General features: G+C 57.2%; 1 protein-coding gene across 2 annotated transcripts; it reads left to right on the top strand.

Annotated features, from left to right (window-relative positions):
- Window positions 1-10,351: 10,351 nt before the first annotated feature.
- On the top strand, window positions 10,352-22,025 carry FAM78A (family with sequence similarity 78 member A). 2 transcript variants are annotated; one of them, XM_068979257.1, is made up of 2 exons: window positions 10,352-10,863; window positions 21,383-22,025. In XM_068979257.1, exons 1-2 carry the CDS (start codon window positions 10,541-10,543, stop codon window positions 21,909-21,911), a joined length of 852 nt encoding a protein of 283 aa, XP_068835358.1. In that variant the 5' UTR covers window positions 10,352-10,540; the 3' UTR covers window positions 21,912-22,025. The 2 variants fall into 2 exon arrangements, with proteins under 2 accessions (XP_068835358.1, XP_068835360.1); XM_068979259.1 differs by lacking the exon at window positions 10,352-10,863 and adding an exon at window positions 16,137-16,176.
- The last annotated feature ends 3,240 nt before the right edge of the window (window positions 22,026-25,265 follow it).

Genomic DNA, 25,265 nt, shown 5'->3' on the forward strand with positions numbered 1-25,265 from the left:
GACAGAGACCTGCCCCTCCATCTGTAAGCTGGGGTGACCCAGTTCACCTTCTCAGGCAACTGAGAAGCAGGCAACATCCCTTTATGAGCTCCTACCACAGGCTACACCATCCCACTTCTGAGCATCTTAGAATTCATTCATCCATCGAACTGATGCTTTCATTGATCTCTTCCTGCTTATAGTTCTGTATAGTTGGGGAGATAGTATATACACCTGTGAAATAACTAGCCAGTTTCCAAAACAATATATTTTTACCAATAGCCTTATTTTTCCTTATCGTCAAATGTTACAGTCTTACAGCAATAAAGTCAATGAATACAGATGATGTAATACAGGTGTAACCCTGGACTGCCTCGGTGGTCCTGCGGTTTAGACTCTGCGCTTCCACTGCAGCGGAACAGGTTCCATCCCTGGTCAGGGAACTCAGAGCCTACACACTGCATGGTGCTGCAAAAAAAAAAAAATGTAACTCTATTGTCTGGGTGCCACAACTGTTAACATGAGAACGGCCAGGTTCCAAAGGAATTCACACTTCTCATTTCCAATTATTGAAATATTTTATGACAACCAAGTATTACTTTAACAATCAGAAAGAATATCTATTAAACTGTATCTATGTATAGCAAATACAGAGATAAACAAATATGCATTTAAAATATGACTGTATTTATATATCCTTTTAACCTCTCCCTTTTCATGTAACAATATAGACCTGGCAATGTCTCCATGACAACCCATCAGTTTTCAACGACTGCTTGGTACTTTGTCATGTGGATGAGCCAAACTTTGTAGAAGCAATTCGCTGTTTTTAGACATGTAGTTGTTTCTACTTTGTGACTATTCAAAACTATTAAGTACTATATGGCATAGCCATCCTTACACACACACCCCTGTGCACTTAGGCAGAATATAAATAAGTGGCTACAGCAGCAAGTACCAGATAAAACGGTGTGTTTGGAAGCAACCCCGTGAGATCTGATGGGTCAACCTAAGCCACCTACCGCAGTGCCCAGACCCAGAAAACCAGGACAAGGTCAGAGACACTTCTAGCCAACATGGCATGTCTAACCACACTCTTCTTGTGTTAGAGCGGAGGAAGAAAAGGCTAGAGTGGTGACATCACCTACGAGGCCACAGAGCTGATCAAGCAAGACCAGAGTTAAGATGTGGGCTGGCTGATCCCTATAACTCTGAGCCAGAAGGCTGTCTTCCTAGCCGTGAGTTTTTCCGTTTCCCACAGTTTTTCTGTTCCCTATCCACTTGGCCTCATTTGTCACTCACTCATTCGCTTACTCTTGGAGCACTTAATTTTTTTGTTTTTTCCTGACTTTGTGGCAGGAGGGATCTTAGTTCCCTGACTAGGGATTGAACCTGTGCCCCCTGCACTGGAACCACAGTGTCTTAACCACTGGCCCACTAGGGAAGCCCCTGGAACACTTTTTGGGGTCTGCTATGTGTCAGGCCCCCCTCCCCACACAAGAGCAATGGGCAGAACAGAGGTGGCCGCATGCCTGCAGACCACCTGGCCTCTCTGAACCATCGCCTCACCTGGCCCTTGGTCCATACAACTTCTCTCTTCTAGGACTGTCCATTACTGAGAGAGGAGTGTGTGGTATGCAATGAAGTGACTCAGGACTCAGCCTAAAGTCCTTGCCCCAACCGCTTGGCTACACGGCCTGTGACTTGAAGGCAGGAGAGGTTTTCTGGCCACATCCTGGGGCCTAGAGCTGCTTATACATCATAGACACTTGCTATTCATTGTCTCTAAATGTTTCAGATAGATCGACTACTACTACTGAGCGTATTTATCAAAAACTTGTACTCAACATCGCTCCTCGGCAGACTCAGAGCTAAACCTGTCTCAACCGTCGCTGCAACTTCATAGGCTTTTAGTCCCAGAGACACAAACGAGAACAGCAGAGCTCAGAGGTGAAGGGGTTCTCTCTGAATCATGGCGCGAGCCAGTGGGATACCTCGGGGTTCAAAGTCATCCCAGTACCCCTTACCCTCTCCTGCCCTTTAATTCTCTCCTTGGCCAGTTTCCTTTCTAACCCGTCACACACTTACTCACTCTGCGTGGGTTTAGCACCCGTGTCCTCCTAGCAGAGTGAGAGCCCATGAGGCAGGGCCTGTTGTCTGTTCCTGTGGGGGCACAAGGTGTCCAGGGAGCCTGGAATCTCGGTGGTGGTACTGCTTAGTCGCTCAGTCGTGTCCAGCTGTTTGTGACCCCATAGATTGTAGCTCACCAGGCTCCTCTGTCCATGGGATTTTCCAGGCAAGAATACTGCAGTGGGTTGCCATTTCCCTCTCCAAGGATCTTCCCGACCCGGGGATCGAACCCACGTCTCCTGGATTGGCAGGCAGATTCTTTACCACTGAGCCACCTGGGAAGCCCAGGTGGCCCCTAGCAGGAGCTCAGTAAACGTATATGGAATGACTGGCTGGGTGGGCTCTGATCTACAAAGATGGATGGCCATGCGGAGGCGGGCTATCTGGGGGTGATGGCCCCAAAAAGAGGACGGGAGGGGTGAGAAGCTCCACTCTGGGGAGAGGCAGAGCTGGAGGGGAGAGGAGGGAGGGGCAGCCTTGCGAAAAGCGTCTTTCATCACCGCCTCCCCCCACCCCGCCAGCTCCCGCCCCGGATCGCTTTCTCAGTTCGCATTTCCAAGGCCGCTCCTGGGTTATTTCGGTCGGGAAACCTGATCCTTCGCTGGGTTTATTTTAGCACCTTGGAGAACTCCCAGTGCCGCACCCGATCCGAGGCCGCACCCAGCCTGCTGACCACGCCTCCGTCCCCGTCGCTCGCGGCGGCGGGGCGCGCGCGGGGGCCGGGCCGAGCAAGCCTCGGAGGCGCGGCGTCCGCGTCCTCCCGCTGCGGCGCGCGGGACGGTGATGCCCAGCCCCGCCGCCGCGAGGATGCTCCGGCGGGGCGGGGCCGCCGGGGGGCGGTGCCAGGTGACCGGGTGGGAGGCGGGGCACCCGTGCTCGCTGCCCGGGCAGCTGCCAGGACCTGGGCGCCGCTGCTCCCTCCTGCCGGGACGGGGTGCGTTCGAGAGACCTGAGAAGGCGTTTGTCGCTCCGAACTGCGGCTCCGATGGCGAAGCCGGGGACGCGGACTGGCCCTTGAGCTCCAGGCTGGGAGAAGCAAGCCCTTCCCCGCCCTCCCTGCTCATCCCACAGGCTCATTAAGGATCCTCTCCAGCCCCAAAATAACATCCAGCACGCACACGTGCACAGACATGCACACTCACACACGCCCCTATGGCCCACCCACGTGGGCCCAAACGTGCTCCCCCCTACACTCACCGTCACACACACATCCGCACGGACACACACTCTCACCCACAGACACACCGGCTCACATCCACCCCCACAGACACGCATGAACGCGCACCATCGTGCACACTCACACAGACGTACACTCGCACAACCAGCAAACTGCCCTCTGCACTCACACACACTCTCACATACATCGTCAGACAAGGCACACACCTCCATACACAATATACACACAATCTCACCTACACCCACACCACTTGTGGTCACTCACATGACTACACAACTCATACATGCACCCACATGGACACATGACGTGCATACCCCCTCCCAGACACACAAACGCACCCCACCGTTATACACAACTGTCACATATACAAACTCACACTGTCACACACTCATTTACACACACAGTCACCCACACACTCTAACTGCATCACACACCATCACACCCCTCACACCCCTGGAACATGCATCCTTCACCCTCCCCTCCCCAAGGTCCCTACTGGACACGCACATCAAAGCAACTTACTCATACATGTCCTAATTTATAGCAATCAATACTTACTCATAACTGTTTCGAGTATGAATTTGTACCTATTTATTATTCATGTTAATTAATACCTCCATTCATCATTCTTGGCATCTCTAGGGCCCACGGGGATGTGAGTGCTGAGGGGAGCAGGTCTGTTGTCTGTCTGGGCCCTGGCTGTGTTCCCCAGTGTCTTCTGAGGGCCCAGCCCAGAGGTCCAGTCAATATGGGGGAGGGAATACATGGGCCTGAGATGGTGGGGAGGCCAGCTGATCAGACCTAGAAGAAATGTGTGCCTGAGCCTTTGGCTGGAGCGGCCACGCCAGGCACCTGGTTTTATGCAAGGCCCCATGACACACATTTGCCCCTGCAGAGAGAGTGAGGTTATCATGGACCTGGGGGTCTACTCTTCTGGCTTCTACTCTTAGAGCCCTCCCTGTGTGACCTTGCCGGGCCTGTGTCTCCCTCTGTAGGGGAGGCTAGCTCAGAGCCTGCTCTGAGATCCCAGCTGTGCTGGCTTGGCCAGTCTGAGCCCACTGCCTGCAGAGGTGAGGTGTCTCAGCCATGCCAGGTGGGCCCTGTAGCCTCCTCACCTCTTGACATGTTCCCCTCCAGCCACCTGCCTGGCCCACCAACCCTGCCTGCCTGTCTCCCAAGTGGACATTTCAAGCCTCACCATTGGCTTCCTGTCTGGTCCTGAACAGTTAAGGATAGAACCCTGTCTCCCAGGGCAACAGAATTCCAGCTCTTATAACATTTCCATCTGCAAAACAAGGGCTTTCCCACCTGTGAAATGCCTTTCTGGTCTCATGAAGACTGCACCCTTGAGGCTGAGAGCTCTTGGAGGACCAGCTGTGGTCTTGCAGATGGTGACTGCAGCCATGAAATTAAAAGACGCTTGCTCCTTGGAAGGAAATCTATGGCAAACCTAGACAGCGTATTCAAAAGTAGACACATCACTTTGCCGACAAAGGTCAATGTAGTCAAAACTACGGTTTTTCCTATAGTCATGTATGGATGTGAGAGTTGGACCATCAAGAAGGGTGAGTGCTGAGAACTGATGCTTTCAAACTGTGGTGCTGGAGAAGACTCTTGAGAGTCTCTTGGACTGCAATGAGATCAAACCAGTCAATCCTAAAGGAAATCAACCCTGACTATTCATTGGAAGGACTGATGCTGAAGCTGAAGCTCCAATACTTTGGCTACCTGATACGAAGACCCTGATGCTGGGAAAGATTGAAGGCAGGAGGTGAAGGGGACGACAGAGGATAAGATGGTTGGATGGCATCACTGGCTAAATGGACATGAGTTTGAGCAAACTCTGGGAGATAGTGGTGGACAGGGGAGGCTGGCATGCTGCAGTCCATGGGATCACAAAGAGTTGTATGACTTAGCAGCTGGACACCAACAACTGCAGGGAATGCTGGTGAGAATGCCTGCTACATCGAATCCCCCAGCACCACGAGCCAGGTGGGTGGTTTCCATCCACTCCTCCTTCTTCATCAGGCTCAGTATCCTCATATGTGGAATGGGCTGGTGATGGGACTGGCTTATGTGGTTGTCATGGAGAGCCATGAAGCCGACACATGCAGAGGCCCTGGCTCCAGTGATGTTCAGTGAGGAGACCCTGCATTCAGCTTTCCTGCAGACCTGGGAGGGCTTTGGACTCGTTGACACTGTGTGTTAAAACCCATCTCAGGGAGTTCCCTGGTGGTTCAGAGGCTAGGACTCTGAGCTCCCCATGCAGGGGGCCTGGGTTTGATTCCTGGTCGGGGAACTGGCTCCCACATCCTGGGTGCCGCAGCTGTGACCTGGCACAGCCAATGAATATGTGTGTGTTTATAAATATAAACCCAGCTAGGTGGGGTCAGGCTGTTTCTCCCTCTGGTTTGCTGTGTGATTTGGGGTTTTTACGACCTCTCTGGGCCAGCATGCTGCAAACTGAGGTACCTTGTCCTCCCACCAACGGCACTAACAGCTGCCAAGTTGCCACGTTAGGGAGTTCACCATCCCCGAGGAGGGGTTGGGGTCGTGCCTCCTGACCTCTGCTCTTTCCCCTTCATCGGTGACATCAACGCAGAGGAGTCTGGGGAGACTGAGGTCTGGGGGGGCATGTGAGCGTCCCCGTGGTGCTGGGCACATCGCAAGCAGATGACCCTTCCCTCTTTTCTGCAGACGCTAGCTTTTCAGTCTCGTGTGGAAGCCTCATGGGCCCTCACATATGCTGAGACAGCCGTGGGTCTGTGCCCAACACCCACAGACTCCAGAAAACGCTGAGCAGGAAGCAGGGCTGCGTGGAGAGGCAGGAGGGCTGGAGGGCTGAGAGCTAGGGAAGCCGCCGGACCTCAGAGGGCCCGTGGGAAGCCAGGGCAGGGGAGGCAGGTGTGGGCTGGGCCTTTCAGACCCTCAATCGCTCAAGGCAGGCCCCAGGGGTGCCCGTCCTTAGCTCAGAGCCTGGGAAAAAGGCCCCCAGACGCCACCTGTGCTCTCCCTCTGCAGAACTGGCCCTCCAACTAGCCCAAGACAAAACACAGCCTAGGAGGCGACATGGAAGAGGAGGCATCTCTGGGATTGAGGGTCAGGGGTTTTCTATTTTTTGCTCACCCCACGGACACCCAAGCAGTCTTCTGGTGGGACTTACCAGACACAGGGTTTTCTAGTGTTGCTTCCACCTGGCTCAGAGGGGGCTGGCCCCCAGGCAAGCGGGGCATACCTAAAGGAGGAGATAGGTGGGCTTTGAACTTGGCCAGATCTAGGTGGGCATGCAGACTCTGGAAAACCACTGTCACCTGACCCATGGGTCTCTCTGTCCAGCCTACCTCCTGGGGCCAAGTAGGTCGGAAGAGACAATATCTGCTCAGTGGTGGGCTTCCTAGGTGATGCTAGTGGTAAAGAACCAGCCCGCCAATGCAGGAGACATAAGAGATGTGGGTTTAATCCCTGGATTGGGATGAACTCCTGGAGAAGCAAAGGGCAACCCACTCCAGTATTCTTGCCAGAAGAATCCCATGGACAGAGGAGCCTGGCGGGCTACAGTCCAGAGGGCTGCAAAGTGTTGGACATGACTGAAGTGACTTAGCACGCATGCATATGGACACGTGGTGGACACCTTATCGTCATCATCATGAACCCAGGCCAACCAAGCCCGAACTACAGGGTGTAACGTCACTTCTAAGAGGCATCGAGGACACTCAACTCTTGGAAATCCTCTCCGGGGGCCTGGCTGCTTAGTAGGCACTTTAGGGTTCTGACTTCTGTTCTTTCACGTTGGATGAGCAAGAATGCTTGCTTCCCCTGTGGCTCAGCTGGTAAAGAATCCACCTGCAATGTGGGAGACCCAGGTTCTTTCCCTGGGTTGGGAAGATCCCCTGGAGAAAGGGACTGGCTATCCACTCCAGTATTCCAAGCTCTAGGGCTGATGGTGTGGGCAGATGAGATGGACACCTCCAAAGTAATCTCTCTATATAAAGTGAACAGCATAATAATTCACCCACCAGCTGAGGTGGGTGAAGGCTGAAGTGCAATCCAAGAAGGGCAGGATGTTTTGTGGAGGCCATGAGTTCACAGCAGGGAGAGGACACTGTGGGTTGAGGCCAGGAAAAGCTTCTTCCCGGAAGTGGAAATTTACACGGGGTCCCTCAGAGCCCTGTGGGTTTCCTCCCTCCTGGCAGTAGGCAGATCCCAAAGGCCACCACACCTTGGTCTCAGTCAGCAGGACCAGGAATAAACCACTTACTAGCTGAGCTGGAAAGGGATGACCCCTCAATAAGCTCAGGGCCCATGGCAGTCATCAGGACAAGGGCAGGGGTGCAGCTGGGCACGACGCAGTGGCCATTTCCTGCCTGTGGCCCGAGCCAGTTGCTGGTATGAAATGGATCATTTGGCTGGCTTATCACCCCTCAAAGAGGACCTGAGAGTGGTGGGAACCCTCCGCTCCTCCAAATCCTGCCCTCACAGGCTGTCAGGATGCTCTGGCTGGAACCACCTGCCCTGTGCCTGGGGGTGGGCATAATCACAGGAGAAGGGCATGATGTCACAAACCACCTGGCCATTCCCCGTTTCCCTGGCGGCAGTTCCAAGGCGGGGGTTGGGGGGGGTGGGTCCTGGTTCCAAGATGCTTAGAGAGGTTAACAGCGATCCCCCCTGTCCAGGGTCAAACCCCTCTAGGACCTCTTCTGCACGCAGACCTCCTGGTCTCAGCCGGGACACCCACCTGGGTGGGACTGGCGGGCAAGTCTTGGAAATCTCCCAGCTTTGGATTCCCTCTGGTCTGTGAAATACACACGGTAAGCCTCCCATGGGGGCGCTGGTTGATGGTAAATGAAATGACTAGGCTTGTCCAGCGTTGATCACAGCTGGGGCCCAACAGGCCCTGACCACCTGTCGGGGTGCCTAGAGGCCCAGCACAGAGAACAACAACACAGGGACCTTTATCCCTTCTCCCCTCACTCCCAACCTCCCAGCCCTGGAGCCCTCCCCCAGAGTCCCGCACTGTCTCCAATCGGCCAGGCCAGGGCGACGCCCACCTCCCAGCTCTCCGCCTGCCCTGATCGGGGGAAAGCCCGCTGAGTTCAAAGGGCACGAGGAGCAGCCCACCTGGACCGGAGACAGAAGCCGAACTACACTACCCAGAATTCCCGCAGCTAGCCAAAAAGGAAATGTCGTTTCTGCAAGGAGAGGCTCGGCTCCCCCAGCAGCTGCAGAGACAGCGAGGGAGCGAGAGGGGGGCGAGGGGTGGGGGGAGAGGATCACCGGGGGAAGGCGGGCTGTGTGCGGGGAGCGAGGGTGGAGAGCGGGGCGGGCGGCAAGGAGGAGGCGGCGCCCGCTCGCCCGCCCGCCGCCGCCGCCGCCGCCGCCTGCGGACCTGCACCCCCGCGGGGCCGGCGAGCGAGCGGCGGTCCCTGCGTGCGCTGTGCTCCCGGCCGGCGGCTGCGGGCGGACGCGGGGCCAGGCCGGCGCAGGGGCTGAGTTTCTGCAAAGTTTGACCTGGTTGCCTTTCCGATGCTGCAGCAGAGCGAGGCAGCGCGGGGCGCGCCAGGCGGCTGCGGCGCGGCGGCGGGGCTGAGCGGCGACAGCACGCTCACGATGATCATAAAATAAAGCAGGCGAGCGGGGTGGGGGCGAGAGAGCCCCGAGCCTCACCCCTCCGCCCCCGGCCACCCCCGACCCCCGACCCCCACCCGCCGGGCAGCCCTGAGCTAGGAGGACTTGGGGGCCGGGGGGCCGTCCACGCCGGCCCCCAAACCCCTGTAGAGCTAAAGGACACTTCCCCGAGAAAGGGGGTGGGGGCGCCCCCAGGACGTACCCGTAGTGGGGTCGGGGGCGTCCGGAGGGCGGCAGCCCGGGCACGCGGAGCGGCCCGAGGGGCAGGTGAGTCGGCGGCGCCGCCCGGGTCGGGGCGTGCGCGCCAAAGTTCCCCCGCGGCGGCGGGCGCGCCGGACGCTCGGAGATGGGGGGCCACTCGGGGCTGGCTAGAGGGGATAAAAGCGGCGGGGCAGGGGCTCTGCGCCCTTCGGGAGCCCCGGGAGCCCCGGCTCGGGAAGGGGCATGCTTCCGACTTGACCGGCCTGCAAGGGTGGCCCTGCGCTTCCCGTGGTGGGGAGGGCCCGGAGGGAGTCTGACCAAGAAGGGGCGCCGGCGGCGAGGAGGTGGGGGCAGTGCCAGGACCCAAAAGTCCACGAGGCCCACTGCAGTGCCAGACGGTGGCCTCCCCCTCCCCGACCCCGCCTCCGGGCGGCGAGGTGTCAGCGGAGATGTCACGGGCGGCGATTATTCGCTGGTGCGCGCGGTCGTGCGGCCGCCACTGACGGGGCGGGCGGGTGTTGGGGGGTGGCCGCCGCCTCCGGGGAGACCGCCCAGAGGTGCGCGGTCAGCTCCGCAGCCCGCGCGCCCCGCGCGTCCCTCGCAGCAAAGTTCGGCTCAACTTTGAGGCGGGCCTTGACGCCCAGTCCCTTCCACCTCCCCATCCAGGTCCTCGGCGGCCGCGGCGAACCAGGCGGCGGCCCGAGCGCAGCCCCGGGGCCCCCCGCACGGCGGCGGCGGCGGCGGCGGCGGCGGCGGGCGGCGACAGCGACAGCGGCGAGGGGACGCAGCGCGCCCGCGTGGGGGCGTCGGCCCGCGCCCGCGAGTGGGCGCCGACGGGGACCCCGCGGGCGGCCCGCGCCGGGTGCTCGCCCTCCTGGAAGCCCCCGAGGGCCCCCGGACCTCGGCCGACTGAACAGAAACTGCTCTCCCATTGATTCGACCGGGCCTGGGCGAGCGGCCGGGTGCGTGTGCCCGAGCGCGTGCGGAAGGCAGAAGGGCAGGAAGTCCGTCTCTGGCAACCGGGGTGGCGGCACCGCGCAGGGGACGCAGCCTTCCTTATTTATGTGTCTGCCGGCGTTTGCCTTCTTCGCCCGAAGACTTCAGGGAGCGTCTCGGAGCTGCGTTCCTCGCGTGTGAGGCACGGGAAGGGCTGGATGTCTGAACAACATGCTTATCCATTAACCTCCAAACTTTCCTTTTTTTAACCCAAAGAATATCGGTGATTTTTGTTCACTGCCCGCAGAAGAAGAGAGAACCCAGGGCCCTTGAAATGCAGCAAAATCCTTATTTATAAAGTGGCCCCGCTGTAGTGATATGTGAACCCCCTGGACTCAGTGAATCTTCTATCCTATGGATATCGGTCTTGGGATTTGAGACTGAAGAGCTGTACTACTGTCTGCGCTGGGTCTGGCGGCCTCCATCCTGTCCATGCCCAGCTTCCCCTGGGACTGCTGGTCCTCCCTGGAGATCAGAGTGGTCCTGTGTGCCATGGGCTGCATTCAGAGCATCGGAGGCAAAGCCAGAGTCTTCCGGGAAGGCATCACGGTGATCGATGTGAAGGCCTCTATCGACCCCATCCCCACCAGCATCGATGAGTCCTCCAGCGTGGTGCTCCGCTACCGGACACCCCACTTCCGTGCCTCGGCCCAGGTGGTCATGCCGCCCATCCCCAAGAAGGAGACCTGGATAGTCGGCTGGATTCAGGCGTGCAGCCACATGGAGTTCTACAACCAGTATGGGGAGCAGGGCATGTGAGTACTGCTCAAGAGCAAACCTCGGGGAGGGGCCGCTGGGTGGGGGGCGAAGGGGGAAGGCGGGGGCTAGAGAGGGGTCTCTCCAGGGCCAGAGGGAAGTGTAAGTGCTCTCTGAGTCCTCCTCGGCCAGGCGACCTAGAGGGCTTGCCTGTTGATTCAGATGGGGGTCACAGCTCTAGGACCTCCCTTCCACTGTCCCTGGCCCCCCCCAGGGTTCCCATCTCCCTCCCCACAAGATGCCCAGGAAGCAGAGGGACGCTCCACCGGGTGCCTCTTTGGCAAAGCAGGTGTGCTGTCCCGGGTCACTGGAGGGGCCGGGGCTTGGCCCAGCGCAGGCCTCCGCCAGCCCACGTGGTCGTAGTAGGCACTCAGGGAAGGAGAGACGGGTCTCCACAGCCTCCAGCGTTAGCATGCAGGGCTCTGTGTTGGGCCTGATCTTGTCCCCCCACATTTTTGGAGGCACAGCAAGACCTGGGGGGATGCTCTGCTCTGCTCAGGATGGAGTTTTGTTGGAGAGGGTTTTAGAAACGCGGTTTGCATCGCAGTACAGTGTTCTCTGTCTCCGGAGGCAGAAGGCCCCTTTCTGTGGACCTCCATCGTCAGTGTGCAGAGGGCTCCAGGGGGCCCTAACAGCTGAGAGGAGCCCACAGGCCTCTTCTCTCCAGCCCGGTCTCTAGAATGTCCCCAGGATAATGTAGCATTTGGTGTGGCCTCTTAGGATCCTGTCAGGTGCCCTGATCTTAGAGATGGTCACCCTGAGTGTGCAAAGAGCAGTGGTAGACAGAGAGGGAAGTGACTTAACTTGAAGGGGTGCCTAAGACAGGGTGATGACAATAGCTGTTTCTGAGCACGAGGAGGCTTCTGAAGGCAGGCAGCCCCCAACTAGACCCTGGGAGTGGGCATGGATGCTTGCCCACAACGTCTCTCTCAGGATCCACCCCTGCACACCTCCCCCGTCCTGTAGCAGACTTGCCCTTGGACTTGAAACTGATTTAAGAACCCCCGGGGCCACCTAAAATTAGAGAGGATGGGGGGAGGACAGCAAATCCTGTGGCTTCTCCACCTGTGACTCTGATGTTACAAGGCAACAGGAGGGTCATGAAAAACTGAAAACTAGGTGTAACCGTGGCCACCCCGAGAGGCACGCGGGCCGTATCTGGACACTCCTCGGCTCTCCTCTGTCTACCTGACAGCTATGCTCCAGGTCTGACTCTCCAAGCGGTTATTAAATCAGGCGGGGTTTTGGGGCGGGGGGCGGGTGGGAGATGGTACTGACTTTCCATCCCAAGAGGGGAAATATGCTTCTTAGTGGCTTGGTGTGGGCCTTCCCTAAGAAGTCTTAAGCCTAAATATTCTCAGGCTTTGCAGGGCATCTGGGACAACTGGCAAGACACAAAGGTTTTTCTAGGCTTTTAGGCTAAGCTTGTTTTCTTCCTGAGAAAGAATAGGGAAGTCAGAGGGTCCTTCTGAACTTGGAAAGTTCCGTCCTCCTCCTGTGAGCGCCAGGAAGAGGAAAGTTGGGGAGGGTTAAAGGGACTGAGTTTTGCTATGTGGTGGGGAGGGAGCAGGCCTGGCCCGGAGCCTCGGTTTCCCCACCTGTGAGTCAAGGCCTTGTGCTACCTGGAGCATGGATGTGGCTCCAGGTCCGTTCGGGCACTACGGCTGGAGGCAGGCCTGCATTGGGAGACCTGAGCTGACCTTTCTCTGTCTGTGCCAGTCCTTGGTTCCTGGTTAGAGGAACCCAGTGCACACCTAGACTGCAGTCAAGCAGACCTGGGCGCCAGTCCAGGCTCGGTCAGTTTCCAGGGTGTGACCTTAGCCACTCTGACCCTCGGTTTCCTCGTCTGCAAATCCAGGCCAGTCATAGGCCTTGCAGCATGGGCTTATTGAATTACGGGAGATGACATTGGTCAAGCTGTCGGCCCTGCGCCAAGCCCACAGTAAATACTTACTGCAGGTGACTGTTGTCTGTAATGCTGTTGTTACTGTAATGATCCTCCTGTCAGACAGGGAGTGGGTGATAGGACCTGTAAAAAGAATCTGGCTGAATTCAGACAGATGTAAATTACTCCTTGCGCTGAATTTTCTCCCTGGCCCAGGTCTTCCTCTTTCACACAGAGCCTATTCCCTGACTTAAGAATTTAACAGTTAACAGTGTAAGTCATGCGTGATTTTTCAAGTGATTGAAGGCCGTTTTCCGTGTTCTGTATGTGTTTCCCTTTGTTCTCTCCCCTTCTTGGAACACGCCTCAGCCCAGGGACTCCTGTGTCCCATGGACCTCCTTCTCCAGGGTCCACTGAGGTCCCAGTGGAGATGGGACCAGCCCCAGAGAAAGAGCAGAGTTGGAGGCTCCCTGGAGGGGCAGGAGGGACTGTGCATTAATGAGTTCAGTCTCTGGGGTCAGGATGACCCCAGTGCTGGCTCTGGGGCCTCGGCAAGTTGCCTCTTGGAGGTTAGGCTTTGCCATCTGTGGATGGGGAGTTAGAAGTGCCCATAGGCTGCTGGGAGGACTCGAGAAGAAGACAGCTGTAGGTGACTGCCCTGTGGCTGAAATGCACAGTTGGAAACTGCTTGATTATTAATCAACAAAACTGCATTAAGAAACTGAATTATCAAGTAGCACGGTTCCTCTGGCCGGTGGGGAGGCTCTGGCCTCCAGAAAAAGCCAGGACAGCTATGCCTGCTTGAATGCCAATAGAAGCATATATTTTTTTTTTTGCTACACAGCATATGGGATCTTCGTTCCCCAACCAGGGAATGAACCCACGTCCCTTATATTGGAAGCTCAGGGTCTTAACCACTGGACTGCCAGGGAAGTCCCAGATGGAAGCATTTTGATGGGATGAAAAGACTTCCCTATCCCAAACCTCTTGTGATAACGAGGCTTCTTCACTTTTTTAAGCCCCGTGATGTGAAGGAAAGTCAAGGGTGGTGAGAGGTGGGGTGACCGGTGGCCTCAGGCTGCCCAGAGCTGTCCCTTTGCTGGGACTGGGGCTGTCCTGTGCATTGCAGGAGATTGAGCAGTGTCCCTGGTCTCTACCTACTCGATGCCAGTAGCCTCCCTCCCCCAATCCTAACAGCCAAAAATGTCTCCAGACACTGTCTGATGTCCCCAGGAGGGGTAAAAAGTCACCCCTGATTGAGAACTGCTGGGCTAGAATCCAGGCAATATGAAGCCTTAAAATGAAGCCCCCCACCCCTGGGCTTTAAAGGCCCGGGGAGCGGATGGCCAGGTGGCAAAGGTTAGGTTAGGGTTTCTGTTCTTGTATTAAAAATATTAATTCCAAATACTTAACCAAAACCCGTAATACCCCCAAACATTATCCCTGCTTGAAATTAATCTATAATCCAGGAGAACCCTTTTGAATGACATTGTGGGTTGGAAATGTTTGCAGTGGAACAATGCCACACTCCAAACCCCAGTAATGCCCCAGCTTAAAGACGAGAGCTAGAAAATGGTGAGTTTCTTGTGCCAGCTTGAGAGGATTCTATATCGTTTGGGGTTCAGCCCACATTGCTTTAAAGGCTACCCCCCCAAAAAAAAAAACTGTTGGAGACGCCTGCCTCCACAGTCCCGTCCTCCGCAATCCTTAGCCGCCACCTGTCAGCTGGCACAATCTTCCAAGTGACAAGTCCCAATTTCTCCCTTGTGTGTGGGACGCTTCACGTTATCCCTAATTTGCCCTCCCGCTGGAGCCCCCAGGGAATCTGGCCCACGGCCAAAGTTAAAATCAAGGCCGGCTCTGGCTCCAGGTTTTGCCAAAGGGCAGGCTTGGGGTGAGGGGAGGAGAACAGCTCAAGACGTGGGGGTCTCTCTGGATTGACAGTGCCACCTGCCCATGCCCTTGTCCAGCAGGACGTGGCCCCCCAGCTCCACCATCCACAGGTACGGCAAGCTTGGGCCAGGTTCCCAGCCTTTATGAGCCTCATTGTTCCCATCTAGGGCTGTTGAGGGACTAAATGAGATAGTGCCTGATGAGGACTCAGCACAGTGCCTGTGTATACGAAACACTGGTTGCACAGTTGCTATTCCTACCATAACCAGCATTCATTCATCATCAATTACACAGCGCTCGGCCAGGAATCAGCACCAAGTGCTGGGTTAGAGTCATTGCTCTTCTTCTTTTGGGTTTGGTTTCCCATACCCGCCTAGAGCAGGGGAGTCTCTGGCGACGAGACCTCTCAGGGGTTTTGCAGCCGGACCTGCGATGACTTGAGCTGTCACAGGATGGTGAGGCCAGTGGGAAAGGGCTGGGCAGGGGTGGAGGGGCTTCTGCTTGGCTCCCCGGTCTCTCTCTGGTCTCCCAGGGACTCCAAGAGGTCCTCACTGATGCTGAGGCTGGGGCCGCTGAGACCGGAGGCCACTTGTCTGAGAAGGCTTGCTCCGCTCCAGCAGGTCTGGGGCCGGGTCAGGAGGCATGGCCTGGTGACCACGTGGCCTCTTCCTGCGGCCCGGGCCTGCCCGGGGGGCCGGGCAGAACAATTGGGGACGGTACTTCCTCTCTGCACCCGGAAGGCAGACTCCCCCATCTGTGGGGCCCTGGTGGAGGCCGGAGAGGGAAGTCCTCGTTTCCAGGCTTTGGGGTGGGAGGAAGTTGGGGGCAGGGGTACTGCCCGGCCCCAAAAGAACTGCCCTGGACTGGCCCCTGCCTGGCGATCGTGCCCACCCTCGCCTTCTGAGGGCGGAAAAGAGAAGCTGGCATCTCCCGGGCCATGCGGGGAGACACCGGCCGCCGCCATGATCAGGGGAGTGGCAAATGAAACGGGGAGATGCTTTTTTCTTCTTTCCGCTGATAGGATCTGGGTTAGAAATGGAAAGGGTCAGTAATGCCTGGTGCGGGGGGTACGATGTGGGCAGCTTCTGGAAGACGAGCTTTCAGAGTTACAAGTACATGGGACCTTCAGCTCTGGCACTGTCATTCGGGTTTTTCGTGGTGTGGAAATGCCTGAATGAACTTTTTGGCCAACCCAGTAGTTCTGGCGTCTGTCTTAACAGAAACTGAGCCCCTGGCCTGGCGCCTGGCAGGTAGTAAGCACATAAAAAAGTCTACTGAACAAATGAGTCAACGAATACGTGAATGGAAGGAGCGGGGCAGAATGGACGTGCTTGCGGGCAGAAACTCCAGCCCCGGCCATCGTGGCAAAGAGCCACGAACACCCCCAGTGTCCTGTCTCCAGGGCCGAGTATGGCGAGGCTGCTACATAGGACGAGGAGGGGGTCAAATGAAGATTCTGTCCCTAAAAACTGAACATATACTGGGTATGTGCAGGGAGAAAGCTTCAGAAGGATGTTCACCAGAGTGGGATGTGGTGAGTAACCTCTGCGAGGGAGGGGGCGGCCCGGAAGGCAGGACTCGCGTTTCTCACTTTAGGTGCTTCTCTATGGCTTGCTTTTTAAAAACAAAACAAAAGCACAGCTTTTGAAACTGAAAACTAAAACAGGTGCTGTCGGGCCCTTTCTGCCACGTGGCAGGCCCTGGGACTGTGGCCTGGGCAAGAGGGAGCGGTGAGGTGGGAGGAAACAGAGGCCACAGGAGGGTCACACCTTTGGCCTCTGGGCACCTCTGGTTTCCTTCCCTGTCTACCCACAGGCCTTTGAGCAGAGCCAACTTCGGGCTGGTGGCTGGGCCTGGGGCCCTGAGTCATAGGGTGACTCTCCCCAGCCTCTGTGGGCACCCTTTGGCACAGCCTCAACCCCTTCTCTGGCCTGCAGGGAAGGCCTTTTGTAACCCCTTCAGACTCACTCTCCGTCAGTCACACTGCTCGGAGCGTCTGCACGCTGCAGACTGTGTGTGCACGCATGCAGGCATGCACCTGGGGGCCCTCAGCTTCACCTGCATCTGACTTTTAGGGCTGTGGGGAGGGGGGGGTCACAGCAGATTTAAAGGAGTTGGAGGAAGGAAGCGTGCCATCCGTTTTGTGTTTTTAAAGACCACTTGTGTTTCAGGGAGGAGAGCTTGGCCAAGGGCAGGAGGAGACCTGGGAGAGGTGAAAGGTCGTGGCCAGGGACGAGGCGGGGGGGTGCGGGAGGCAGTCTGGAGGTGAGAAAGGGGGAGTCAGGGATGGATTAGGGCATCCAGAGGGTGCAGGGCCCCCGACATCGCCGATGACCGGGTCGCCATGGTGGGGTGGCCAGCGCCCGTGGCGGGGGTCCCTGCAGATGTTTGTTGAGTGGCTTTGGATGGCACTGCAGAAGGAGCGGGGTTTGAGGGGAACTCAGGAGTCTGGCTCAGATGTGCTACCAGCGGGCCCCAGAAAGCATCTGCGGTCCGGCTGGAAGCATGGGCTTGCCTGCCGTCCTCGGCTTTCCCACACCTCCGGAATGAGGGTAGGAGAGTGACGGGAAGCGGGCCAGTTTCCTGGGCGTGGGCATGGTGGGGTCCTGTGCTCTGAAGGGCCCCCGGCCTGGTGCCAGGTTCCACGGTCACCACGTGGCAGTTCTTAACTTTTGAACAACTTTTTCACTTGGCGCTGGTGCCACACTTCCTATGGCCACTGTCGCCCTGAAGACCAGTGCAGGCCGGCGAGCAAAGGGGAGAGGACACGGGGGAGACCATGTCCCCTGCTCCCCTGTGGAGGGCCTGATAGGACTGCCCTGGGGTCTGGACAGGAGGTGCTGGGGCAGAAATGGGCGGTTGCTTGTGTTCACAAATCCCCCTCCTCTACCTAGATCTGGTGGTGCCTGGGCATCCGTGTGGACCCAAGAGCCTTGCCCAGACCTTTCAGTGACATCTATAGCTGTACTGTCTTCAACTTGCAAACTAGAAGGCTTAGGGTGTGCAGGGAGCGGAAAATCGAGGGTCTGCCTTGAAGCCCGATGTCCCTGCAGCATAAACAGGAAGTCTTTGAGGCAGGAACTGTATGGAATTATTCCTTTCAGAGCCCAGATAATCTGGAAACATAAATGAGGTCAGAAGGCCTCAGGTCACATCGGGGCTGGCAAATCCATTAGTGTGAGAGGCACGGCTCCCAAAGATGTTCTCCGGGAGTTTCCACGTTTTGCTGTTTATCGCGTACCAGGTGGTACGTGTCGACAGGTTTAATCATCACAGAAACCTGGAAGGTGGGTGTGATTACCACGGTGGACGAGTGTGGAGCTGACATCTGTGACTTGACCAGAGCTTGTAGCCAGGGGGATACTGGCCCCGGGTTGGCCTGCATCCGTCAGCTACTGTGCCCTTACCCACGCCCCCTCGTACCGCCTCGACTCAGAGACTGGTACAAGGGGACCGCAGCTATCTCAGCTGGCCTGTGATGATGTGAAAACAGACGCCCTTGGCCCTGGTTCTGAGTAATACGCCACGTGAAACAGGGCTGTCTGCTCGCTCACGGGGACCGTCACCGTCTATGACTGAGCCAGCGCCTGGGCATTTGTGGGGGCTGGTAGGGGAAAGGGAACCTGAAGCTTTGGGGTCAGAGGCTGAGACACAGAGTGCGGGGGCCATGCGGGTACCAAGCCCCACTCCCCCAAACAAGCCAGCTCTTAGGAAGTGAAAGGGGGCCTTTGGCGAGATGGCTTTCTGCCTTAAAAAAAAACAAAAAACAACTTTTAAGAGTGAAACACCGTGAGAAGGTAGAGTGGGTGCCTTCCAGGAGGCTGGAGGCAGGTGGGACACAGGCGTCTGAGAAATTCAGGACAGGGACCCTGACCCCCTTCTCTGGTGCATGGCAGCCATCCCCTGGGACAGCTGAGTCTCCAGGTTCACAACTGTGACCTCCTCCCTTGGAGGCTGATGAGCTCAGGGCCCCAGGCTGGAGACAGGTGTTACACTAATTTGTGACCTTTTTAATGAAGCAAACAGAAAAATTAGCAAAATCACATTCCTAATTATCCCTCCAGGAGTGACCACATTTACTAACTGCTAACATTAAATGATGCATCTCAGGAATGCATTTTTAATTATGATTAAGTTATACAATGGCACCCCACTCCAGTACTCTTGCCTGGAAAATCCCATGGACGGAGGAGCCTGGTAGGCTGTAGTCCATGGGGTTGCTAAGAGTCGGACACGACTGAGCGACTTCACTTTCACTTTTCACTTTCCTGCATTGGAGAAGGAAATGGCAACCCACTCCATTGTTCTTGTCTGGAGAATCCCAAGGACGGCAGAGTCTGGTGGGCTGCCGTCTATGGGGTCACACAGAGTCGGACACGACTGAAGCGACTTAGCAGCAGCAGCAGCAGCATACATGGGCTTCCCTGGTGGGTCAGTGGTAAAGAATCTGCCCCACCTGGGGCAGAGCCCCAGCTTTGATCCCTGTGGGAAGGTCCCCTGGAGGAGGAAATGGCAACCCACTCCAGTATTCTTGCCTGGAAATTCCCATGGACAGAGGAGCCTGGCGGGCTGCAGTCCATGGGATCACAAAGAATCAGACACGACCGAGTGTCTAAACAAAACAAAGATATACATAAAATTTATCATCTGAACCATTTTTAAGTTCAAGGGTATTAAAAACATCCACACTGTTGTGCGTCTATTTCCAGAAATTGTTCATCTTCCCCAATTGAGATTGCACCCATGGGACCCTGGCTGCCCGTGCCCCTCCCCCAGCCCCCAGCAACCACATCCTGCCTTCTGTCTCTATGAGTCTGAGTCCTCGAGGGGCCTCATATATGTGGAATCATACAGTGTTTGTCCTTTCGTCTGACTTGTTTCACTTCGCATAATGTCTTCAAGGTTCATCCATGTTGTAGCGTGTGTCAGAATTTCCTTTTTAAGGGTGAATAATATTCCATTGTAATGGACAGACCACTTTATCCATCGTCCAGTGATGGACACTTGGGTTGCTTCCACATTTGGGATATTGTGAACAGTGCTGCCGTGAATAAAAGTGCATTTTGTAATATATATTCTGGAGAGAACTGCTAGTGTACACAGGTATGCAGAATTCTGGGGGCAAAGCATCCCGAGCTTTGGTGTGGCAGGTGCCCAGGTCTCAGTGCTCAGTGGAATTATCTGAGGAAAAAGACCCCACTCACAGCTTTCCTTACTTTATCTGCCTAGTGAGTGGGGTGGAGGTGATTGTTGATGAGTCTCTCAGGGGTGGGTTCCCTGGATGCTGCTGTCCAGCCACACGTGTCCTCAGAGTGACTTGGGACAGGCCAGTGTCCTCTTCTGTCTGAGAGCTATTATTATAGCAATAGCCATGGCGGCAGGAGCCAGCAGACACCAGTCACTGGCCTTTGTCCTGTGCCCTGCCCTGGGCTGGCACGTTCCTGCCTGAATCCTTCCGTGACCCCAGGTGGGACAAGGTGATGAGTCTGGGGCCCAGGGGGTATAGGGACTTTGCTCAGGGTGTCACACCAGTGAGAGGGTGGCTGAGACTTTGAGCAAGTCTAGTAAGTTTCCTGAGTCTGAACTCCACAGACAGCTCAGCCACCTTCTTCCACCCCAGGAAGACTGAGCCCCCTGAAAGCAAGACGGGCTGACCCAAGTACCGCTGGTACTCAGCTGGGCCTGAAGCTGCAACTGCAGGTTCCCTGGCACCTGCAGCAAGGCCGGGAGGCACTGATTGTATAGCTGGCCTGGAGGCAGGGACTGAGTGTGGTGTTTTGAGATGAGCTGGTTAGGTTTTCTTGGTTCTGCTGCTCCAAAGACGGGCTGACTGGGTGGGTGGGAGCAATTCAGGCCATACTGTGCTTCTTCTTCTAGGCTGGCATGAGCAGAAAGAAGGGGGTACTACCTATGATGCTGGCCATGCTGGGCAGGGGTCCAGGGAGCCCAGACCCACATGTGGTGGAGGAGACGTGGAGGGGAGGGGACAGAGTCTGAGCGAGGGCTCTGGGCACTGGTTCCTGTGTCTCTGGCCCAGGTGCTAACACCGAAGCTCAGGGAGTGCAGGCATTTGACCTAGGTCACGTGCTGGTCAGTGGAGGGACTGGAATCACTCTTAGAAGTACCGACCTCACGGCCACTGGGCCCTGAAGCTTCCTGTCAGCCCCTAAAGCAAGAGAAAGAAACTCCCTGCACCCTGCACTCCATGCAGGGTGCCCTGATGTGCTGTGTCCAGGAGAGGCCCCTCGACCCCCAGCCTCTCACAGTCAGCGGCCTCGGCCCTCACTGAAATCACAGGGCTGCATGCAGCTGATCCACCAGCCACCAGGACCCGGGGTGGGGGGCACAGCGCATGTCAGGGTTCCCCATTACTGTGAGCTGCCCCCAGGCCCCCCGGGACACATCCCCTTGAGGCTAGGGGCGGCCAGGGCTTTCCAAAGTCCAGCCTCTGTCTAGAGTGGTTTCCATGGGGGGGAGACCAATCTGAGATGATGCGAGAGAACAGGATGTGGCTTTTGGGGGGTGCCAGGTCTAGGGGAGCCCCGATTCCCCAACCTGAGGCTGGGTTGTCTGTTTCCTGTCGGCCCACCCCTCTCAACCAGCTGCTGCACAACCCCACCCCTCCACCCCCCCCCCCCCCCCCCCGCCCCGCCAAGAGGTGAGCAGCCAGGACAAAGGGAAGCAGACCAGCCTGTGGTTGGCTGGCTGGCTGGTGATGTAAACTGCCTTCCCATCCTCAGGTCCAGCTGGGAGCTCCCAGACCTCCAGGAAGGCAAGATTGAGGCCATCAGCGACTCGGACGGGGTGAACTACCCATGGTACGGCAACACCACAGAGACCTGCACCATTGTGGGCCCTACCAAGAGAAACTCCAAGTTCATCATCAGCATGAATGATAACTTCTACCCCAGCGTCACGTGGGCCGTGCCCGTCAGCGAGAGCAACGTGGCCAAACTGACCAACATCTACCGGGACCAGAGCTTCATCACGTGGCTGGTGGCCACCAACACCTCGACCAACGACATGGTCATCCTGCAGACCCTGCACTGGCGCATGCAGCTGAGCATCGAGGTGGACCCCGCCCGGCCCCTGGGCCAGCGCGCCCGGCTCCAGGAGCCCATCGCCCAGGACCAGCCCAAAATCCTGAGCAAGAACGAGCCCATCCCGCCCAGCGCCCTGGTCAAGCCCAACGCCAACGACGCTCAGGTCCTCATGTGGCGGCCCAAGTTTGGGCCGCCACTGGTGGTGATCCCGCCCAAGCACCGGTAGCGGCTGGGGGCGCCCGCAGGGCGACACCCGGATGAGGACACCGCTCGAGCGAGCCCCCACACGGACTCTGTGGTCATTCAGCGAAATACAACCTTTCTACCTTCTCCGGCGGGGCGGATCTCACTGTGCGAATGCCCCTGGGATGGCCCCTCCCCACCCCGCCCCGCCCCCGCCCTTCTGGAACCTGCTTTCCTGGGGGAGGGGGGAGACCCAGGCGGGACTGACCCCCCAACATGCACCCTCAGTGTCACCCTGGGTCTCCTTTCCTCTCCTAGCAAGTTCATTCATTTGCAACAGACACCCTGAAACAACTGCTTTTTCTGTTCTTTTTTTTTTTTAATCCCTCTTTACGAGGTTCAGGGTCTGAGGAGGAGCTGGTGATAAGCCTGGTGGGTACGGTGGGCCCCTCCAGGGTAAAGACCCCCCCTCCCGCCCCCACCCTATCCTCCTTCACGCGGCCTTATGTAGACTTGCTTTGCCAAACTTTTGCCTTAAGCTGATTTTAAAGGAAAAAAAAAAAAAAAACCCGGAACAAAGAAAGCAGGATCTCTTTTCTATTGGACTTTGTATCTTCTGCCAGAGGCGCCGGAGGAGGGGATGGGGAAAGGGAGAGACTCCCCCAAGCCCCTCCTCCTGGGTATTGCCCAGGTGGTCGGGGGTGCCGAGGTAGATCTGAGACCAGCTGCCCATTCTTTTGTTTTAGCTGAGCCGAAACCACAGACCGATTCTGCCCCCGAAGTCCCTTCTCTGCCCCAGGTAGAACCCCATCCCCGACCCCCTGCCTGCACAGAGGGCTCTGAGCTCTGAGCCGGGGGCGTCTCATCTCTCTCCTCTGCAGCCAGAACTTGGCCTTGGGTGGGGCTAGGAGGAGAGAGGGTGGGTCCTGTGAGTTGCAGGTAAGAACTTGGGGAATTTCCAGCACCTTGGTCCTTGGACGGGTCTGTTGGCACATCTCAGCTTTTCTGTTTCCAGCCACACTGGTCCCCAACGCCTGGAGGGGGCCAGCCACCCTACCCAGCTGTAGTTCAGAGATAAGAGGGCCTGCACCTCCCTGCAGCATCTTCTCAGGGGACGCCTCTACCAGATACTCTGGGGGAGGGCTGCAGACAGGCTCTGGGCACTGCAGTGCTGGAGGTGGGGGCACCCACAGATGGGCATTCCTGGGTCTGGGAAGGCAGAAGGCAGACCCCCCCACCGCCCCTGCTGCCTGTCCACACAGAAGGGAACGAGGGCCCCCGTAGCTGGGGGATCGAAGTGGGCCTGGGCCCTCTGGAGCCCCAGGACCTGGTCCTGAGTGACGCCAAGCTTTTTTTTAGCAATGTCTGCTGCTTGCAGGAGCTGAGGGGACACCCAGCTGAAGCCCCCTTCCTCCAAGCTTGCCAGACCCACAGCAACGTCACCTGGGTCCCTCATTCTAATGGATCGTAATCAAGCACAGAAAACTGTCAGATGAGGGAAATGAGGCATTTCTGCTACAGATGAGCCACTTGGAGGAGCCCCAGTGACTGTGGGAGGGCATGGGTCACTGAGTCCTCCTCCTGCTCCTTTATCCGTGGGATACTGCGTTTATTCAAGGGGTGCTTTACTGTCCAGCCATCTCCCGAGCCTGCTGCCAATGGGAGGTGAGCAGCTCTCCTGGAACCACTGGACGGGGGAGAACTTGGTGTGGCTGGCGGCCCACCTGGTGCTCGGGAACCCCTGTCAGGCCCCGGGGTTGGGGGGTGGTGGGGGGAAACGGCCAGCTTCCCTTGGTGTGTTTGGAGGGAGGCCTGCGCACCCAGAGAGGCCACAGCCTCCAGCGAGGGGGATACGAGGCCCCCCGCTCTGGGAACAAGCTGTGGAGGCGCCGGGGTGGCGAAGTCCGGCTGCCGGGGACGGGATCTGGCCTCTAGGCGGCTAGGCCCTTCTCTGCACTCAGGTCTTTCTTGCACTAAAAAGGAGAGAGGGCTCTGGGCGAGGGGTCAGGAACCACAGCGCTGCTTCTAGGCTGGGCCCTCGCTGAGGAGTTCTGACTGGGGAGGGGTGGTCTGAGCTGCTGGGGGCAGAGTCTCCCAGGCCCACTCCCCCTGAGAGGGAGCAGGGCCCTCTCGGAGGCCATCACTGCTCCAGCTGCCTCCACCCCGCCTCCATGCCTACCGCATGCCTGGGCTCCCAGTCAGCTTGCTGCCTGGCTCACCCCCAACCCGCATCTTCTACCGCTCGCCCCTTTCTCTCTACCCCTCCTGGCCTTTCTAAAGACAGGGCTGGGAAGACCCTGGGGAGGCTGGAGGTCTGGCTAAGGATGCTCAGCTTAGCCTGGGCCTGGTCCCTCAGCCTCTCGGGTCAGGAGCACAGACCCAGGCTTCTCAGCTGGGCTCCCCGCCCCAGTCCCTCCGGTGTCCCCACTCCCCGGCGTGGACACACTCCTTCAGCAATAAGGGCCGTCCGCGGTCTGGAGAGTACTGTGAAAGCAAAGCAATGCACTTACCAGGAGGCACAAGACTCTCAAAAACAAAAATGTACCGTGAACCTTTTTAAACCAACAGCAACAAATACTCACAAAGAGAAATAAAATGGAATTTTAAAGCAGGCCTGGCTAGGATCTGGATGTTTCTGAAGCGGTGGGTTCATTGGCAAGGGGGCGGGATGGTGTTGATGGCTCTGTATTTCCAGCCTCGGGCATGAATGTATTTGGGGGTGGGTATATGGCTGGAGCCTGGGGGTTCTGGTGCTAAGGGCCTGGGACGAGAACCCAGGAGGAGGCAGGTCACTTTGCCAACGCATCTTCTGCGGTCCACAGCCCGGGGACCTTGGTTCCTCACCCACAGCGCCCCCGGCTTGGGGCAAGAGATGGATATGGAGCTAGGACTTGGGGGCAGCTTGGTTTTCTGGCAAACAGTAGAAAGTGTGTGACAGGAGGGTTGGTGTGTGGACTGGGTCCTTACCCACAGATTTGCAAACCCATCTTCACGTGGAGACACAGCTGCTAAGTCAAGGTCAACCAAGGACAGGGCCCTGCACCCTGCCCACACTTGCAGCTCCTGAAAGGGGCTGTGTGGGGCCAGAGCACTGATCCTAAATACCATCTTCTATCAGAACTTTCGATGGAAGGATGGGAGCTGGGACAGCCCAGAAGTCCTGGAGTGGGTGTGGGCTCTACCCATGGGCCATGGACTCAAGGTCATTGTCAAACACCCCATGCACTTGGGTTCTGGGTGTTAACTCACTGAACCCTCTCTACACCCCAGGTGTTATCTTGGTCCTCATTTCACAGATGGGGAAACTGACGGAGAATGCAAGTGGATAAGCTGCCCAAGACCACACATCTGGGGAGAAGCAGAGCCAGAGTTTGAACCCCACCCCAAACCTTCCGCT

This window comes from Capricornis sumatraensis, chromosome 1, assembly GCF_032405125.1.
Source record: "Capricornis sumatraensis isolate serow.1 chromosome 1, serow.2, whole genome shotgun sequence".
Taxonomy (NCBI): Eukaryota; Metazoa; Chordata; class Mammalia; order Artiodactyla; family Bovidae; genus Capricornis; species Capricornis sumatraensis.

Bases quoted from the DNA above. Each gene is read 5' to 3' on its own strand.
- FAM78A (XM_068979257.1), top strand. From the start codon at position 10,541: ATGCCCAGCTTCCCCTGGGACTGCTGGTCCTCCCTGGAGATCAGAGTG. The intron at 10,864-21,382 runs GTGAGTACTGCT...TCCCATCCTCAG, and splicing joins CAGTATGGGGAGCAGGGCAT to GTCCAGCTGGGAGCTCCCAG.